Source organism: Arvicanthis niloticus, chromosome Y (assembly GCF_011762505.2).
Source record: "Arvicanthis niloticus isolate mArvNil1 chromosome Y, mArvNil1.pat.X, whole genome shotgun sequence".
In the NCBI taxonomy this organism is placed as follows: Eukaryota; Metazoa; Chordata; class Mammalia; order Rodentia; family Muridae; genus Arvicanthis; species Arvicanthis niloticus.
In genome coordinates, this window is record NC_133431.1 from 1424882 (window position 1) to 1446184 (window position 21303).

General features: G+C 37.2%; 1 protein-coding gene across 1 annotated transcript in view; it reads right to left on the bottom strand.

Annotated features, from left to right (window-relative positions):
* Nucleotides 1–21075, bottom strand: part of LOC143437253 (uncharacterized) — a 215948-nt gene extending 194873 nt beyond the window's left edge. The window contains 4 exon segments of the mRNA XM_076922086.1: nucleotides 18095–18411; nucleotides 19705–19765; nucleotides 19964–20090; nucleotides 21049–21075. Coding sequence (XP_076778201.1) covers nucleotides 18095–18411; nucleotides 19705–19765; nucleotides 19964–20090; nucleotides 21049–21075 — 532 coding nt within the window.
* Between the last annotated feature and the right edge of the window lie 228 nt (nucleotides 21076–21303).

Sequence of the window (21303 nt, forward strand, 5' to 3'; positions counted from 1 at the left end):
TTGGTTACTGAGTGTATACTCAGCTGAACTTAACGTTTACATCAGTATTTACATGGGACATAAGTATCTTTACATCTTTTGACCATTGTGAGATATCTATTCACATACTTCTTCCTTTTATGTCTTTCTCAACAATATTCTAATCTTTTGGATGGGATCTGCATAACAGGCAGAACCCTTAGTAAAGCAGAGCCTAGTTATTTCTTCCTTAGTCACTTGATGATAGGGCCTGTACCAGAAATTTCTAGGTGCATGTATAATACCAGGGGCATTGTATAGGAATAGAAACTAGGCTTCTAGGCAACTCAGGTACCTAGCATTAGTTTCCAAGTTGCCCTCTCCCAAGCAAAACCCAAACCTAGCTTCACTCTCTAGGCTAATCCCAAACAAAACTAGAGTTTCCAAGTAACACCTTCAACAATTTCAGGGTCTCCAGGTTATTCCCCCCAACAAACCTGCATTCAGGTTACAAGACCATGCCTAACAATCACTAATGCAGAGGTGAAGTTAAGTTTATGAGGTAATTCCCAGCACCAGCCAATTATGTTAAAGGCCACAGCAGCTTTCCAATTAGAAGCTTGCACACAACCTTCCTATTGCAAGAGACATTAAAAATGACAGCAATCAGGCTTTTCTTAATCCCCTGCCATGTTCTTGACTAGCCTAGGCCTGTGGCCAGAATTGGCTGTGGCTGTACCCCCCACTGCACAGCTCAAGCAGTCTGCTCAGGTGGTCAGAGACACCAGCCCTGCTACCCATGAGATGCCAGCATGGGAGATGGCTCTGCCAATGCTTAGGTTATCCAAAGGCTCTCTATGTTTGGTAATGCTCAATAACAAGATGCCTATACAATCAGAGGTGTAATCCAGTACCCAATCTAGATATACCAACTACCTTTTTGATGCTAGAGACACAGGCACTTCTGCTTCTATGTTCCCCCCTCTCATGTCACCTTCCCCTAGCTCTTCCTCTTCCTCTTCTGACTCCACCCACCTTAGCTCCTCCTACAATTCCCCACTTGCTGCTTACAATAAATCCTTTTCCCCTAGACATATGGGGTTCCACCATCACCAAAACAGTCTTGGTTGATGCTGGTGCATTGGGGAATTGGGGATGGGGGCAAGCTAGGTCAAATAGAATAAAGACCCTCCTGTGATTTGCATCAGATTGGCTCCTGTGTGTGTCTTTTGGGGGATCACTAACATTTCCTTGGCACTACATGTTCAATTTCTACTAAGATGGTGTTGCTGACCTCTCCACTCCATGCTTGGCGGCCAAAGCTGCTGCTCTGGTCTGCGGGAGAGAGAGAGAGAGAAAGAGAGAGAGAGAGAGAGAGAGAGAGAGAGAGAGAGAGAGAGAGAGAGAGAGAGAGAGAGGATAAAGGGGAAGAGATGCGAAGAATGAAGACAAGACAAAGGTTCTGATCAAGTCTCTAGTCTCCTTTATTGAAGGGAAATCTGGGGTATTTATACACTTTTGCCACGTGCCTTGTAGGCTAGTGGATATCACGTGCCTTGCAGGTGTTGATATGACGTAAGCCTTACAGGCATGGCTACCACATGCACCTTGCAGCTGGGGGCAGTAAAGAGCAGAACAAAATATGTGGGATATCAGAGTGTGCTTCAGCTGTTGTAGGCTGTTGAAAAACAAGTCTCACGTCAGGGTATATGGGTCAAGATGGCTGCAAAGCTGATAGCCGCTTTCTGCTAAAAGTCAGCTCCCAACAAGATGGAGTAGCAGGTGAAGATATTTTTTTCCAAGGAAAAATAGTTGGATAGAGTTGATGGTAGAGCCTTGCTCCAATATTCATAATCTATGATTCACAAAAAAACACCTGCCAAAGGCTCCAAACAACATTCCTATCTAACCATGAAACTGGTAGCACAGCCTGCACAGCAGCCTGGTCCTGTTACAGACCCTTCTCCTGGTTTTGGCACCCAACAAAAAGCTAGCAGCTTTCTGAGCTACTTGATATACTGTCTGGTGTAACACACACAAGTGAGGAGTGTGCTGTCTCCAGGATCCTAATTGGTCAGTAAATGTTCTGCTTCTTTCTATGCAGTGTGATTGGTCAGGTGCACTGACTTATCTTTCAAATTAGAATTAATATCTCTGAAAAACCTATGGCACTAGATTCCTAAGCAATTCAATAAATTAGAAGACTACTTCCTAGTAGTGGTGGCTCACACCTTTAATCCCAACACTTGGGAGGCAGAGGCAGGTAAATTTCTGAGTTTGAGGCCAGCCTGGTCTACAGAGTGAGGTCCAGGACAGCCAGGCTTACACAGAAAAACCCTCTCTCGAAAAACCAAAAAAGAAAAAAAAAAGAATACTAAGTTTTGGTTGGATTTATTTTCTGTCCTCTGGTGCCCTTATGGGTTTGCAGTAAGTATAATTTGGTTGACACCTCATGTGCCCTAGGTCAGTTCTACATAATGTGCACTTTAGAGCACTAATATCATATTTTATGGAAGACATAGATGATCAAGATTCTTTCTAACTAAGTTAATGACACAGAAAATGATGAAATACAGATGCAAATAGAAAACCCAAAGGCTAAAGTAAACTATATTTTCTCCACACAGAGAGTTATTTTAATATATTATTATTGATTCTACATATTTCCCAATGCTGTTATACACAGCATTGTATTAATATTGTATTCATATTGTATTCATATAGTAATATGAAAATATTAATTAGAAAGGTATATGTACATATGAATGGATGCATATAACATATTTTTACATCTCCTTTGGATGAACATATTTGAGGTGGAAGTGAGACTGGGTTTAATTTAGCTTAGGCTAGCCTCAAATTCATTACTTAGCTGAGGTATGTCTTGGCCTTATGATCATCTAGCCTTGTCTGTAGGGTTCTGAGATCTTAGGCATGGTGACCCCAGGGAGCAGCCCCTTGTGTTTCAGCTTCAACATCTAATAATGGGTTACTGGAACAATCCCTTCCTTTCATCTTCTTTGAGGAAAAGGTGTCTGAAAGCACAGTGTGACATTTTCCAGAAAGAACCAGAGCCAGGACTACTGAGTATCCTCTATCATCTCACTTTCCATTCCATTTCAATCAGTGGACACAAACCATAATAACAGCCATTTTGTTGTGGTAAATATTATTTGGGAGTTTCTTACCCCACTTAAATCATAGAGTTACCAAATAAAAGATACAAAATACTTTGTACTTACAATAAGCAGTGAAGCAACAGAGTTGGGCATATATCAACCCTCTATTTCTATTTTGTCTATTTCCGTGTTAATATCTGTGAGATAACATGTGCCATGTTCTTCCTAGGGGCTCATACTCCCAGGCCAGACCTACTGGCCATGCATTCACACTCTACCTACACCATGGTGCCTCCTTCATTGTCCCTTCTCTCTCCTTCATGGTCTCTTCCCCAGACACCAAACATGGGACCTGAAGCACCATCTACCTTTCTTCTCCCCAGCTACAGGCTTTAGGCATCTTTATTAAGCAATCATGGAAGGCAGGAAAGAAATGTAGAAATGATGAAATTACAGTCCCAAAAATTATTGTACAAAGTTCAACCAGGCTTTACAGCCATATGTCCAGAGTCTAGGATCTTGTATTGGAGCACATCAAATATTATTTTTACTTTTTGTCTCAGGCTGAACATTTTAAACCTAGAAAATAATAGTCTTTGTAAACAGGGCCATATCATGATACCCATATTTCCTATTTCGGTTGAACTAGTGTAACTAGTGTAAATTAATTTAACATAAGTTCAGTTTTTTAACCCAGATTCTTGATTGCCTAGTGTGCAGACACAAAAAATTACCAATTAGGACATTTGTTGATCATCAAAAATTGATTGACTCACAACTTCTTGCTAATATTGATCACATTCAGGGAAGCTTTCGCCCTCTTTTTCCACCCCTTTGTGTACTGTGACTAATCCCGCTTCAAAGTTGGTCATAGAACTAGACTCTTCCACAGGCCTCTCTTCATTTCAAAACCCAAGAAAAGCCAGAGAGGTTGTAGGAAACTCACTCAGTGTTTTATTTTTGTTTTGCAGTGACCAGTCAAGGATCAGTCTGGAGGAGTTGGAAGACACTCTTTTCATCACTGAGAAGCAGAGAAAGAATTGATGCTCAAAATAATTCTCAATCACATACAAAGAGGCAGGCCTCAGCTACAGACAACATTCCTATGACAAAAAATAAATAATCATCAGGAGTTGAAAATAATAAAAAGAAATTCTAATGACTTGGAATTGAAGGGGAATGAAAACAAAAAGGAGAATATAGCAGTATTGCATTTGAAATCAATAATTGACTTTTAAAACAAATACACATAGAATGAATTAGGTAGTCTTCCTTTTGTTTCTATTTTGTAGAATAGTCCAAGGTGGTCTTAGCTCTTCTTTAAAAGTATGGTAGCATGCTGCACTAAAACTACCTAGCCCTTGCCTTTTTTGGATAGGAGGTTTATAATATCTGCTTTGATTTCCTTAGGGTCTATACTACAGTTTAGATAATTTACCTGATCTTGATTTAATTTGGGTTTATAGCACCTGTCTAGATAATTATCCAATTTTCTGGCTACATATTTCATTTAGATTTTCCAGTTTATAGAAACTAATGATTTTTACAACTTTCCTGAGTTTCTCTTGTTATGTCTCCTTTTTCTTTCTGATTTTGTTAATTTGGATACTGTCTCTCTACCCTCTGGTTAGTCTGGCTAAGTGTTTTTCTATCTTATTGATTTTGTCAAAGAACCAACTCTTGGGTTTGTTGAGTCTCTGTACTGTCCTCTTTGTTTGTAATTGGTTCATTTCTGCCCTGAGTTTGATTATTTCCTGGTGTCTATGTCTCTTAGGTGTGTTTGCTTCTTTTTGTTCTAAAGCTTTCTGGTGTCCTGTTAAGTTGCTTGTGTAGGATCTCTCTGGTATGTTTATGAGGGCACTTAGGGCTGTGAATTTTTGTATTACCACTGTTTTCACTGTGTCCCATAATTTTGGGCATGCTGTGTCTTCATTCTCATTGAATTCTAGAGTATAGTCTTTTCTTTCTTTCTTTATTTCCTGAGCAAGTTATCATTGTATAGGAAGTTGTTCAATATGTGGCTTTCTGATGTTTTTGTTATTATTGAAGTCAGGATTATTCTGTACTGATTTCATAGGATGCATGAGAATATTTCAGTCTTCTTGTATCTGTTGAGGCTTCATTTGTGAGAGATTTTTTTTTTTTGAGAGAGGGTTTCTCTGTGTAGCCCTGGCTGTCCTGGAACTCACTCTGGCTGTCCTGGAACTCAGGAATCCACCTGCCTCTGCCTCCCAAGTGCTGGGATTAACAAAGTGTACCAGCATTGCCTGGTGATTTGCGTCAGATTACATGGTCAATTTTGGAGAACATACCATGAGGTATCTTCTATCTATCTATCATATATATATATATATATATATATATATATATATATATATATATATTACATATATGTATATATATATATGTATTATTGTAGGGTGAAATATTTCATATGGAAGAGTCAGAGGAAAAACTTAAGGAGGTGAAGAGGATGGCAACCCCATAGGAAGAACAACAGTGTCAACTAAACTGGACACATCAGGGCTTCCAGAGTCTAAGACAAAAACCAAGGGGCACAGAGGGAATAATTCAGGGCCTTGGGTATGCGTGCAGCAGAGGAATGCCTTGTCTGGCCAAAATGGGAGAGGATATACTTAAACCTGTAAAAACTTGATGACCTAGGGAAAAGAGAAGCTGGTGGAGTTGAGATCCTGGAGGGTGGGTGGGTGGGTGGGAGAGAAACCTTTAAAAGTCAACAGGGAAGAAGATGGGGAGAAGACCTCAAGGAAGAGGGACCAGGAAAGGGGGCAACATTGGAATGTAAAACATTTTTAAAAATCTAATTAAAAAAGGAAAAAGAAAACATAATTGAAAAATATACATCTACATTGAGTTTAAAAAAGAGCAGACAGATTGTTTCCTGGCAGAGAAAGTGGCATTAATTGATTATTCTTTGACCTGGCTGCTATGTGCAATGTTAGCTTTTGTGATCTGTAACATGACACACACAGCTACAGCCAATGGCCTATGTTTCAAACATCTGACCTGACTTAACACTGAAAGTGCATTGGACATGTCTTCAAACATGGAAATTCAATATTCCTTGGATTATGCAAAAGTTCATAAATTATATACATACTAATCTAGTTTGTCTTCATTCACCTAACATAAATAAATTATAAAATTTATTAAATTTTAATTTAGAAAATTATTACCCTATCAACATCAGGTCTTTTTTTTTTGTAATGGTGGCTCCAGTGTTAGTGACTGGAAGCAATGTCATTAAAACCATAATCTCAACAAAGTAACTTATTTAAAAAGTGCTTCATTTGCATCCCTGCCCAATTTAAGGAGAAAAAACAACCATGACATTAATCAAACATTGGGTTAAATGTAACCTGAATACGTCACAGAATCTATCATAGAGCTTATGGTGGGTCCCACCATAAATTTCATTGTGTGGACACAAACTACTGTATATCAAGTACATTGACCTAAAATAGACATTTTCACTTCCAGAAGTGATAGCCACATTCCATTGCCTGATGTTGGTACTTGATTCTGTAATAAGGAATAACATTTATCACCCTCTGGTGAATGATCATGAGCCCATTTATATTGCCAAAGAAGGTCTTAAATATTCTAACATAGCTGAAGTACTACAAAAAGGTTTTGAAACCAACTGTATGAAGATAATAGAGGTCCTTAAAGTAGAATTGATGAAATCACGTTAAAAAAATCAAGAAAAGCACAAAAAATTGGAGGAAATCAATAAATACCTCAAAGACAGCCAGGAAAACACAAACAAAAAAGTGGAGGAAACCAACCAATCTTATACATAAAGCCAAGAAAAACAAACCAAGAGTAGATGGAAACAAAACTGTTTAAGTCCTAAAAGTACAAACAGAAACAATAACAAAAGCACAAAGTGAGGGAATGATGAAAACAAAATTTTAGGACTGGAAAAAAACTATGGAGGCAAAATTCACAAACAGAATACGGAGATGGAAGACAAATCTCAAGCATTGAAGATACAATAAAAGGGATGGAAATATCACACAATGAAAATGTTAACTCTAAAATTTCCTGACATAAAATATCCAGAAAATCTAGGACATTGTTAAAGGGTAAAATATAAGAATACTAGGACTAAAGAAAGGAGAATATTAGATTAAATGCTCATATTTGAAAACATTGATGGCAACATCTTAGAAGAAAAATTTTCTAACATAAGGAGGGAGGAACCTATCAAAGTAAAAGAATCATCAAAACACCAACAGAATGGACCATAAAATGATCTGTCTTTCCTGTATAATAATCAAATCATCAAGTACAAAGAAAGAATACTAAAAGCTGCAAAGATCAAAAGTCAAGAACCATATCAATAAGGATCTATTAAAACTGTAGATGGCCTCTCACTGGAGTCTGTAAACATATCAAGGGCTTGGACATATATACGGCAGAAAATACAGATGCCCAGATGATTATACGTAGAAAAAAAGCTGGCCAGGCAGTGGTGGTGCATGCCTTAAATTCCAGCACTTCAGATTCAGAGGTAGGCAAGGATTTCTGAGTTAGAGGCCAGCCTGGTCTACAGAGTGAGTGTCAGGCAACCAGGGCTACACAGAGAATCCCTGTCTTAAAAAATGGAAAAAAAAAACCTTAATCGCTATTAATGAAAAAAACAGATAGTCCATGCTAAAGTAAAATTTAAACAATATTTACCTACACATACAAACTTACACAAAGTTATATACAAAGAATCCAACCCAAGGAAGTTAACAATATACATGAAAACACAGGTAGTAAATAATCTTGTGTTATCTGCAAAAGAAAGGAAAGCACACAAATACCCCAACACCAGCATCACCACCAGCAGCATCAGCAACAACAAAATATAAGAAGTTAACAATCACTGTTCATTGACTCTCTCAGTATCAATCAATGACCACAGTTCACCAATAAAAAGACAAAGGCTAACAAAATAGATGCTAATAAAAATCTATCCTTCAATTGCAGGCAAGAAATATAGCAGAACATCAAGAATAGGTGTTAATTCAAGGTAAAGGAATGTAAAAAGTTATTTCAAGCAAATGGACCAAAGAAGCAAGCTGGTGTGTTCTTTTTAAAATGTAGCAAAATCGATTTTAAACAAAATTAATCAAAAAAAAATTGGAGAAAGACACTACAAATTACTTAAAGAAAAAAATAATCACCAAAGATGCCATTTCAAGTTTTAACATCTATGCCTTAAACACATGGTCGCCAACCTTCATAAAAGAAAGTGTTTTAAACCTAAAACCACATAACTCTCGTACACTTATATTCCAAGATTTCAATACCCCATTCTCACCAGTGGACAAATTCTCCAGACCACTCACCCTCAAAAAAGAGAAATATTCCAGCTAACTGACAACATGAACATGAGTCCAGCTGATATTTAGAGAACATTCTACTGAAATATAGGAGAATATGCCTTCTGCTGAGCACCTCATGAAACTTACTTGTAAACTGAAAACATATTCAGACACACTGCCATCTTCAATATATACAAAAAAATTGAAATAACACCATGAATCCTATCAGACCACCATGGATTACAGCTGGATATCAACAAAACCTGAAAGAACACGAAGCAGACAAACACTTGGAAGCTGAACAACTCACTATGAATGAAAAATAGCTTCAGACAACATAGAGGAAGACATTAGAGACTTTCTAGAATTCAATACAAATGAATATGAAACATGCACAATTTTACAGAATACAAAAAAAAAAAAAAAAAAAAAAACCATGAAACTGGTTCTAAGATGAAGGTTCATAGCACAAAATCCCTACATGAAAAATCTGGAGAGCTCTCATATTGGCAATTCAACAGCATGCTTTAAATTCTAGAACAGAAACAAGTGAACAATGAATAAAAAAGGATGAGAAATCAATAAATTATCAAGTTGGGGCTGAAATCAACAAAATAGAAAGAGAAGAATGGAAAGAATTAATGAAACATGGAATTGGTCCTTTTAGCCTTTTATTAGATAAGATAGTGAAACCCTTATTAAAAGATGGAGAATATCCAAATTAATGAAATCTAAAATGAAAATGGGGACAAATAATTGACAATGAAGAAATCTAAAGAATGGTAATGACATAGTTTTAAAAAGCCTCAACTCCATCGAACTGGAATTTCTAAAAATAATGGAAAAATTTCCTCAATAGTTTCCTCTTACCAAAGTTAAATTGAACTAAGAGAAACAACTCAAGCTGCCTAAACATCTAGAAAAAGAGAAGTCATTAAAGTCTGACACCAAAAAGAGCCCAGGGCCAAGAATTTTAGGGTAGAATCCTACCAGACTTTCAAAGAGGAGTTCATGAAAATACTCCTCATAGTATTCAACATATAGAAAAAGAAGAAACTTTAGCCAATTTGTTTCATGAACCCATGGTTACTCAAATATCCAGTCAATACAAAGACTCAGTAACAAATGAGAATTATAGACCAATTTTTCCTTAAAAGCAAATATGTAAAAATATTTAATAAAACAGAAAAATAAAATAAAATAGAAACCACATCAAAAGACCATTCAGCATGATCAATGAGGTCGGCTTCCTTCAAGAGGTGAAGGGATGGTTCAACATAATGTGATTAAAGTGGAAGAAAAAAGGTGTAATCTCTTAGATGATGAAAAATTCCCTGACAATATTTAACCCCACTATATGATAGAGTTCTTGGAGTGATTAAGGATGCAAGGGACATACCTAAACATAAAAATGCCACTTTACTGCAAACCTATAGCCGACATTAAATTATGGAGAGAAATTCTAATTAATTCCACTAATTCAAAAAAAGAGTAGGTGATCCATTCTCTCCATATCTATTCAAAATACTATGTAAAAATTTAATGTTAACTAGTCCTATATTGAAATTACAATTTAATGTTAACTAGACCTTTACTGCCATTTACAATGTAATATTAACTAGTCCTATATTGCAATTTACAATTTAATACTAACTAGCCCTGTATGGCAATTTACACTTTAATGTTAACTAGTCCTATATTCCAAGTCCTATATTGCAATTTACAATTTAATGTTAAATAAGTTAACATTAATTTGTAAATTTAAGGAGGAAGTAAAATTAGCTTTATCTGCAGATGATAGGATAGTAAGCACAAGTGAACTAAAACTTCCCAAAGGCAATTCCCAGAGCTGATAAACACTTTCAACAAAGTTGTTGGATACATGATTAACTAAAAAAGAAAAAGAAAAACCAGTGGCCTTTGTATGTACAAATGAGTTTGCAAGTGCAAACAAATAGACAGACATCGGAAAGTTTAAACTGGTGGTTCACACCTGTCAAATTTTTGTTCTACATAATGAATAATCTTGAGTAACTCAATGTGTGTTGGGTAAGATCATACAAATTATTTGTAGTCACAGATGACTTTTGATATTATTGAAGGTGCTCAAAGACTATTGTAATATACAAAGACTTTAATAGATTGATTACTTATTAAGGAGTTTAGTCTTCTATAAAAATATCAGAAAGTATAAGACTTTAACACATTGACTTTGTTTATGGGGTTTCTCACATTATGACTTTTTCTCATGGTTTCTAGGACGACTGCCACATGCAAAGGCTTTACCACATTGCTTTTTCATAGCATTTCTCTCCAGGATGTATTCGTTTATATTCAGAGATCACTGTGTTGTGAAAAGGTTTTATGTCATTGATAAAATTTGTAAGATATGTCTTCAATATGTGCTCTGTTATATATTCTAATATGTTTATACTATAGAAATGTTGGGAAGAAGCAAAAGAAACTTGCCCTAAGGACTGCCTTTTTGTTACCAGCCTCGACTTAATCATAAACTGAAACTAAGTAAAATTCCAGGTCATAGGGGACCTGTGTTCTTAATAATATCTGACAAGTTTTCATGACTCATGTTTTGTTACCTAAAACATAACAACTGTTCCTAACCATAATTTCTGTTATTCATGTTTTATTACTCAAAATATAATGCATGTTCCTAACCACAAAAGGACAAATGGCTGTGATAGTGTTGAACATACAACCTACATTCTGTATCATTTTGAAGACCACCAAACTCGGGAGACCCTTCCTCAAGTCTCAGGAAATCATGACCACCCAAAAACCACAAGAAACCATACCAGCATGCAATCAGCAGAGGTTTATTGGGGATTGGGTAACCAAGGTCAAAACTGCTTGTTCACACAGAAACAGAATTTTGACAAAAGGCCAGCAAGCTGAGGGGTTTCTTTTATAGAGAAAGGAAGGAATTTTTATACGGTTATACATGATTGCTTGTATTTCGCGTGGTTACACATGATTGGTTGCTTTACAAAGTTTGAACACCAACAGGTTGTAACACTGGAAAGACCACGGGTTGGGGGGAGTAACCCAGAACAGTGGAACGTTTCAGAGGAACCTACCCTTAACGATCATTACCAACTATTTCAGGTAAACTATTTTTCACTTCTTCTGGCTATAGCCCCACCTAGATGGCTTGCATCTTTCTCTGTGGCCTGGAATGTGTCTTCCTGCCTTGGGCTTTTCCCAGTCATGGGTGGAGTCTACTCCCTGAGGCTTGAGGAATGTAATCCAATAAGTGTCCACTGATTCAGGGATAATGTCCTCCACCCAGAATGTGTCCTGGGTCAGTGAAGGTCTGATATCTTATTTTCACTTCCACGTTCTAGAAGCTGCACTTTTTCTGCCCAGTTCTAAGGGCAAAGAAAAAGTCTACATATTTCATAAAATGGTCTTTATAATTTTTCACCCTACACTCCCACTTTTTCCGATTAGATTATGTTTTTAATCATAAAAACTCAATTATTAATAAGTCCATTCCCAACCCACATTTTCTGATTTGGATCTTTAGAAAAGTTTAAACTCCAGTGTCATCATAATTATCATTTTCTTGACCTAAAGCTCTATATTGATGGCACAACACAAAAAACTGAACAGCACTAATCCTTTCTCTAACAAAAGTTACTAATCTATTTAAATGCAAGGGCCTATGGTAAAAGCAAGTGTAAAATCACAAGAGGTCCAGCAAGGGAGGATAATAGGGTTGTCAACCAAGGGGACTTCTTGAACCAACTCTCAAATTAACTTTTCTGCTCCTCTCTATCTTTCTGTCTCTGGTCTAACCTTTCTCTGTGTTTACTCACAGAGTCTCTTGTCACTCCTGAATGGTCTACATAGAAGCAACATTTTTCTCTTAGAGCAGCACACTTCTTTAAGAAACAGCAAGTCTAGTGCTCTTAGCAGCACCTGTCTCCATACCTGCAGCCACTCCTAGTCTCAATGTAACAGCTAGAGTCAAGGAAAATAGGCTCTCTGCAGAAGCGTCTAGGGTGTATCTCAAACTCAGTTCAAGAGTACCTGCAGGGTGTTAGTAAACCCTGGGAACTAGCTGGACAAGTACACAATAATCTTTGCTCTCATCAAAGATAGCAGTGGTGACATATGATGTTAGCCCAGAGCTGTAAGTCTACCATTTATCAATTTTAGGCACTAAGTATCTGTTAGCAGGGGTCCTCGGGCTCTATTTTATTAGCTAGGGGTCTCAAAAATGTCTATTACTTTCAAAGTTGTCCTCTGACTTTTACATATTTTGTGGCACATAGTTGTCTACATACACATAAAATCACATATATAATAAAGACAAATTGCAAAACGAACAAATCTATATAACTCTAGATTCACATTTCAATTTCAATGTTGTAATAACAAGCTGTCATTTAACCTTGGGTGTACACACCCTAAGCCCCACCCTCTAAGGCAGCATTTCCCCTGTGCCTCTAGGGCGGGGATGTCACAGGAGTCAAGGCATGCTCTTTGGCCTTGTAGAATCGCATGTGACCTTGAGCTAAACAGCAGGGGGTTGTACAAGCATCTGGATGTTCTCAAGTTGGCAACAGGCACAGGTGTTGGTGAACTTCAAGGAGGTCAGATGATCACCAGTACTAGGAAAATTCTCTTAGTAGCCTAAAAAATCATTTCTCACACAAAAGGGACATTCTGGGTGTGGAACAAGGACAAGGGACACTCTAGCCAGCGCCAGTTCCCGAGGGTAATTTAGCTTTAGGGTTTTGTATATTCTCTCTACTTGTCCTAAGCTTTCGAGACAGTATAAACAGTGGAGCTTCTAATATCTCTGACAATTCCTGACTAACCTTAAAACTGCTATCTGATCTAATTACCTATGACACTTGAAACCTCGGGAAGATCTCTATTCCAGGATGTTTTCCCCTAGGTATTTCTTATTTACTCTAAGTGTTAATACTTCTCTGGCTCAAAGCCTGGGGTCCCTTATATGCTTTAAATATCTTGGCTGCTTGTTTGCACTCATATCTTGAGAGTCCATCTGTGCATTTAGCCTGGTAAGTTTTTTGTTTTCTGGGGAGTGTAGTTCTCCCTTCTTGTGTGCACCATTGCCTCTTTTGCAGCTAAGCGTCTGAGCATAATTTTGTGGACCTGATTTATCAGTAGTGACTTGACTACAATGAATTATCATTTGCCTTGTCCTGTGTTTGAATTGTGTTGGATCTCAGTGGACCCCATGATGTAAAGGCTTTAGCACAGTATGTAACCACTATCCAGTATGAATAGTTTCATAATGATGAAGACTACAGAGGTATTCAAAGGCTTTATTATACTAAACATGTCCATTGGAACACCGTGGGTGTGTTCTGAGTCACAGAGGGCATATTTAAGACTCAAGTGGTATGTCCAGAGTCACAGGAGGCATGCTTAGACTGTATCACATATTCTTTCATGATAATGAAGACTAGGGAAAGGCTTGACCATATTAAATACACTCACAGGGTTTCTGTCTTTGTGTTTCCATCGCTATGAAGAGAAACCATGAACAAGGCAACTCCTATAGAAGCAACAATTTAATTGGGACTAGCTTATAGTTTCAGAGATTTAGTCCTTTTTCATTATAGCAGGAAGCATGGCAGGCATGAAAGAAAACATGATGGTGGTGAAGAAGCTGACAGTTCTGCTTCTTGATCCAAAGGCAGCCAGGAAGAGACTGTCTGCCCAGGAGCAACTAGGAGGGTCCATTCAGCACTGGGTGGAACCTTGAAAAACACCCCCCACAGTGATGCACTTCCTCCAACAAGGCCACATCTCATAATAACGTCCTCCCACTCCCTGAGCCAAGCATATTTATACTACCACATTCAACTGCCAGCCCCCCACCCTATGATTGTGCAAACATATGATTGTATGAAGACCATATTTAAAAGAGAATAATACAAAATATGTGAGGTTCAAATTAAAAGTCCTCATCATCTATTGAAGTCTCATAAATGATAAATGTCCAAAGTGCAAAGTCTCTTCTGAGATCACTCCAATCATGTAACTGTAATCCCCTATACATTCAAAAACAAATAGCATATAATATCCATCCAAATTCACAGAATATAGGTTACCATTCCTAATCACTATTGTGAGGAATACTGGGACAAAAGAAGACCAAAAGCCATCAAGGCAATCTCCAAATTCTCCATCTCCATGCCTGCTGTCAAAGTGTTTTTCAGATCTCCAACTCCTTCCTGCCCTGCTCACTGCAGCACAATTCTTTTTCTTTGGCTGATTTTATTTCCTGAAAATATTTTTTTTGAGACGGTATCCCACAGCTCAGGAATCTGAAACTCTTGGGGTCTCCAAAGTAACTTCAAAATTACAGCTTCTTGTTCCAGTATCTGGGATCCACAGATGATCTTCTGTGTTCCTCAAAAGAAGCTGGGTCTCTTTCCAGCTCTTCCCTCTATAGGACACTAGGTTCTGCTTGACTCCACTCAACTGCTGCTGCTGTTCTCTCTGCTCATCCCACCAGACTGACATCTTCAATATGCTGGGTTCTTCTGTGACAAACAGTCTTGGCTGCATTCCTCTCATGCTTCCTTCATGGTGCCAAGCCTCAGCTGCACTGCATGAAACATTCATGCTTTAAAACCAGTGCTACCTGGGTGACTCTTACACAGGACTGAGTCAAGCGGTACCACAAGGTACAACCTTGGCTACCTCTGGAATACAACTTCTTTCTCCTCTCAGAAAACACTTACCAGAAGATTTCACCTCAGTGATGCTGGTTTCTTCTTCGTCACCACTAATTTTCTAACTACAACCAACCAGCATCAATTGTCTCAGTCATCTCTTCTATTCTTTTCTCTAAAAGCAGAGCCACATGGACAAAGTTCCTGAATTTCTCTGCCTGCTGGGGCCCAAACATTGCCCCTTCTCTTACAAAATCACCAGCTTTCTATTTTTCAACAACTTCACTGCCTAAGCTTGGCTGTCCTTCAACTTGCTCTGTAGATGAACCTTGACCTCAGAGATCTGCATGGCTTTGTCTTCTGAATGTTGAATAATACATGTGTAACACTTTACTTAAGCATTTTATTACATAAAACTTGTTCTGTATCAGTATGACTTGAATCAGAGATGGTTGATGTTCATCTCCTGGGATTTAAGGTGTGTACCACCATGCCTGGACCTAAGTATATCCCATATCCTTTTAGATATTAAATTGAAAACCCTGTATAGTAATCACAATCTGTCCATTGTCAATTTGACACATACTTGTATTTCCTTAGGTTCACATAAAAACAATAACCAGTTAATAATAATGCCTAACATTATATAGTTCTCATCTATACAACTTCATATGCATATGTTTAGGTGGCTGGAATCTTGCCATAATATCACCATTTCTTTAATACCATTTTGTATCTTTGATCACAGGATTTAGCTTCATTCAACTTCTTGGTGAGATTTTCTCTTTTGACCTAACATTTTATATTTTTTCTCTAAGATTACTATGCCTGCTCAAATCCTCATGAGAATAAACATAGGTCAAAGGCTTTGTTGGCTTCACTTAGACTTCCTTTGTCAATGCAATGAACCAACCTCTTTACCTTATCTTCAAGGACACTCTACAGACAAAAGCAAAAAAAAAGGCAGCAACATTCTTCTGAAAAACATTTTAAAAAACTATATACAAAGTTCAAATCATTCTCAGTACATATGTGCTTCATATTCCTACTAGGATGGGCCATTAATTTCCACTTAATGCATATACAAATCCAAAGTCTAAAAAACCACATTGCTCCATAAAACAAAACAAAAAACCACAGTCAGGCCTATCATAGCAATACTTAAGTCTGGGGTACCAACTTCTGTGTTAGATAGAATTTCCATTGCTAAGAAGAGACACTGTAACCAAGGCAACTGTGTTAAAGGCAAATAATTAATTGGGCCTGGCTTACACTTTCAAATGTTTAGTCCATTGCCATCATAGCAAGAAGAATGTCAGCATGCAGTCAGCCATGAGCTGGAGAAGGAGCTGAGAGTTCTGCATCCTCATGGGAGGGCATCCAGGAAGAGACTGTCTTCCTGCCAAGTGGTAGGAGGCTCTGTTTTGTACTGGCCTGAGCTCCAAAGACCACCACCACAGTAATTCAATTCTTTCAAAAAGGTTACATCTCCCTCAAGGCACATCTCTTAATATTGCTACTTCTTAGGGTCCAGCATATTTAAATCACCACAGTTTATTTCTACTATACTTTCTGGTATCTATATAGAAGACAAAATCTTTAGTAAGCAATCAATCTATTAAGGCCTTTGTGTATCACAGTAGTCTTTGAGCACCTTCAATAAGATCAAAAGCAATCTGTGACTGCAAATTAGTTGTATGATCTTACCCAATACAATGACATTGAGGTTATTTATTATGAGAAACAAAATGTGACAAGCATCAACAATCATTTCAAACTTTGCAGAGATATGCACAGGCTTTACCACATTCATTACATTTGTTAAGGTTTCTCTAAAGAGTGTGTTCCTTTAAGTGTTTGGACAGTACAGTGACATGCAAAGGCTTTATTGCATTGCCAACATTCATAAGGTTTCACTCTGAACATTTTCCTTTGTGTATTCAGAGATGACTGTATCCTGGAAAGGCTTTACCTCATTCATGACGTTCAGTTTCTCTCCAGTATGTGTTCTTTTATGTGTTGGATTATGACTTTGTTGTGCAAGGGCTTAACACCTTCATTACATTACATTGAGTGACTCTCTTGAATGTGTCCTATTATGTAGTTGCAGATAAAAGTGAATTGCCAAGGTTTTATCACAGTGATCAGTTAAGCGTTCTCTCCTTTGTGATTTTTATTGTGTTAATATTCAAGTAGGTTTCTCTCTTGTACGTAATCTCCCCTGTCACTTCAGATGACTGTAACTTGCAAATGCTTTACCACATTGATTTACATTGATAAGATTTCTCTCCAGTATGTGTTCTTTTATGTCTTTGGAGGTGACTGTGATTTGAAAAGGTTTTACCACATTGATAACATTTATAATGTTTCTTTGCAGTATGTGTTCTTTTATGATATTGGAGACCACTGTGATATGAAAATGTTTTACCACATTGGTTACATTCATAAGGTTTCTCTCCAGTATGTGTTCTTTTATGATATTGGAGACCACTGTGATATGAAAAGGTTTTACCACATTGGTTACATTCATAAGGTTTCTCTCCAATATGTTTCCTTTTATGTATTTGGAGAGTACTGTGACATGAAAAGGCTTTACCACATTGACTACATTCATAAGTTTTCTCTCTAGTATGTGTTCTTTTATGGATTTGGAGATGAGACTGCTGTGAAAAGGCTTTACCACAGAGATTACATTCATATGGTTTCTCTCCAGTATGTGTTCTTTTATGTTTTTGGAGACCACTGTGACATGAAAAGGGTTTACCACATTGATTGCATTGATAAGGTTTCTCTCTAGTATGTGTTCTTTTATGGACTTGGAGATTACTGTGACATGAAAAGGCTTTACCACATTGATTACATTCATAAGGTCTCTCTCCAGTATGTGTTCTTTTATGGATTTGGAGATGACTGTGACGTGAAAAGGCTTTACCACAATGATCACATTCATAAGGTTTCTCTCCAGTATGTGTATTTTTATGATATCAGAGAGTACTGTGACATGAAAAGGCTTTACCACAGAGATTACATTCATATGGTTTCTCTCCAGTATGTGTTCTTTTATGTTTTTGGAGACCACTGTGACATGAAAAGGCTTTACCACATTGAGTACATTCATAAGGTCTCTCTCCAGTATGTGTTCTTTTATGGACTTGGAGATGACTGTGACGTGAAAAGGCTTTACCACATTGATTACATTCATAAGGTTTCTCTCCAGTATGTGTTCTTTTATGATATTGAAGTCTACTGTGATATGAAAAGGCTTTACCACATTGATTACATTCATGAGGTTTTTCTCCAGTATGACTTCTTTCATGCCTGCAACAATAATGGACACATGTGAATGCCTTACCACATTTTTTACCTGATCAATCATTTTACCAACATGAATAAACTTTGCAGTTGGTCTAATCATAAAGAACACTCGGATCTTAAGGTTTTATCACTTTGATGTTCACGGTTATACTTGCTCACTGTGGGTTGCTTTATCTCTTTGAAAATACCTGTGATGGTAAGAGCACTTATTACATGGCTCATATTTATAGCCTTCTTTTTTTTTTTTTTTTTTTTTGGTTTTTCGAGACAAGGTTTCTCTGTGTAGCTCTGGCTCTCCTGGAACTCACTCTGTAGACCAGGCTAGCCTCGAACTCAGAAATCCGCCTGCCTCTGCCTCCCAAGTGCTGGGACTAAAGGCGTGCGCCACCACTGCCCAGCTATAGCCTCCTTTTTTATATGAGATTTCTATATGGTGTATTTCACATGTCTGAAGATATCAGGGAATTAAAACACTGATTGCTTTCTTAGTTTTTCCTGTATTGTGAAAAACACCACAGGAGCACTGTGAGCCAAGACAAACAGAAGAATTTCCAAACTTCTAGTACCCATAGTGATTTCTGCAGTGTGACTTGGGCTTTTCCCCGGTAATGTCAGAAAAACAATTAATTGCAAATGTCTATCATATTCAGAAAGTCTACCAAAGGCAGAATACTACATATCTTCTCATTTTTTGAGTAGAAAGAGGTACATTACTTCTTACAACATCCCTATGCTCACAAGGTTTTATCCATTATGACAATTGATACACCCATTAAAAGAAGAAGAACAAGTGAAAGGTTTCCATATTGAATTCACACCATTTGACATTCTGTACTTTGTTAGACATGGGGTATATAGATAAAGGTTTCTCCACAACTTTCTTCACTCTCACTAACTGACCACTCAATAAACCTAGAAACGTCACTACAAGAATATGAGTATCACCAAATTTACCATGGAATATTTGCTTATTGGATGGCTTTGGATATATATTTATCACTACTCAATGCATAACATCTAAATATTATGAGACTATTCAGATTGGTAGTTCCACAGCAAAGCTCTAATGTAGTTACAAATCAATCAAAGGTATCTTTTAAGGCACTGTTTCCATGTCTTCTCTCTTAGAGAAATGCCTTACAAACATAAATCAGATAATTGACATTGAGGAACATTGTGAGAATATTATATTCATAGCTATACTTAAAGGACTGATTTTTTTACACACTTGCTTTTTGTTAACACATTAAAATTTCCTCACAGGCATATTTGTATCAGCTTGCACATGAACACTACCTTTCACGCCTTCTAGAACTTTGACGTTGTTCTTCAATATGATGATCTTCCCAGCTGTAACCTAAAACACAGTACCAAAAATGAATGATATAGTATTGAAATTAAATAAAATGCATGTTACTGTGAATTTTGACAGCACTGAACATGATTTATTCAGCTCAATCTTCCTTGTTCTCAATTGAAATAACAGAGGCTCATCAATAACCAAGAATCACTTGTTCCATTATTTTGAAAAGCAAAACAAAATTCACAATGTTACCTATAGCAGTGAGGTTCCAGTAGGTCTCTAGCATCACATCTTTGTAGAGATTCTTCTGGGCAGGATCCAGCAAATTCCACTCTTCTGCAGTGAAGTTCACATGCACATCATCATAAGTCACTGCATCCTAAAATATCACACACAGGTGTACAACAGGAAGCATGATCATGACCTCACTGTAAATTAATGTATACTTTCTAGACAATGTATTACTGTAATTCTTGTGCTTCCTCCACTTATTTTCTGAAACAGAAGTTATAATCTAATCATTCTGTCAGTTTAGAAGGAAATTGAATTATAAATTTCACCTATGTTGCTTCTGATCCCTTGCAACACAAATGGCAATTGAGAGGGACATGCAGGGGGAAACAGATCAACTGTACTGAGCAAACATCTGAAAAGCTGTATGAACAATTACTAACTACAAAAGTGATGGGCAAGCTGTGTGTATTTGCTCATGACTTTAATCACAGATATAGGCAGGTGTATGTCATTGAGGTGGATGCTGGCATGGTCTATGGGATGTGTTGCAGAACAGGAAAAGTAATACATTAAGACACTCACTCCCTTGTAGAAATCAACAAGGAAACAAAAATGATAGAATGAACTCACAGTTCTTTACTGAAGTTCCCACTAAGAATTATGCATTCACTGCAGTTCTGTATTCATCTTGCAAAAACGTGAAGTGAACCAGTTTAAACAGCAACATTAATAAATTTTACTAGAAGGGAATACATGTTTAAACAGTTAAAAATGGACAGATGAAAATATTAGTAATGTATATGCTGATCAGAAATAAGGAACATAGAGCAGGAAAGATAGCTCAGCAGTGGAAAGCTCCTGCTGGTCTTCCACATTAATGATGGTCAATTACTAGTATTTACATGGGGATTAACAACTACCCATTTCTTCAAGATCAAGAGTACTGAGGCCATCTTCTCACAACAGTAAAGATGAGGCACACATGATATTCATATTCATGCACACAGGCATAATATGCTTATTTATTCAAAAATTTCAGAACAAACACAAGAGTAAGGCAGAATGACATACACCTAGATTCCAGTGACTATGAAGCATCAGACAGTATTGATATCATGAACATATGCCATCTTGAGAAATAGAATATAATATATATATTTTGCCAAATTTTAAAATTGAAGATGTAGATGAAGAGCTGCACAAAAGCATGTGCTTATGTTATAAAAACATGTCAGCTGGCTTCTGTGGTTTCTGTATGTGCTATCAGCAAAAAAAAGGTCCTCACAGAGAAATTTAGTCTTGAAAACAATAAACAAAAGATATAAAGTTAAAAATATAAAACCTCCAGGCTTGCAAAA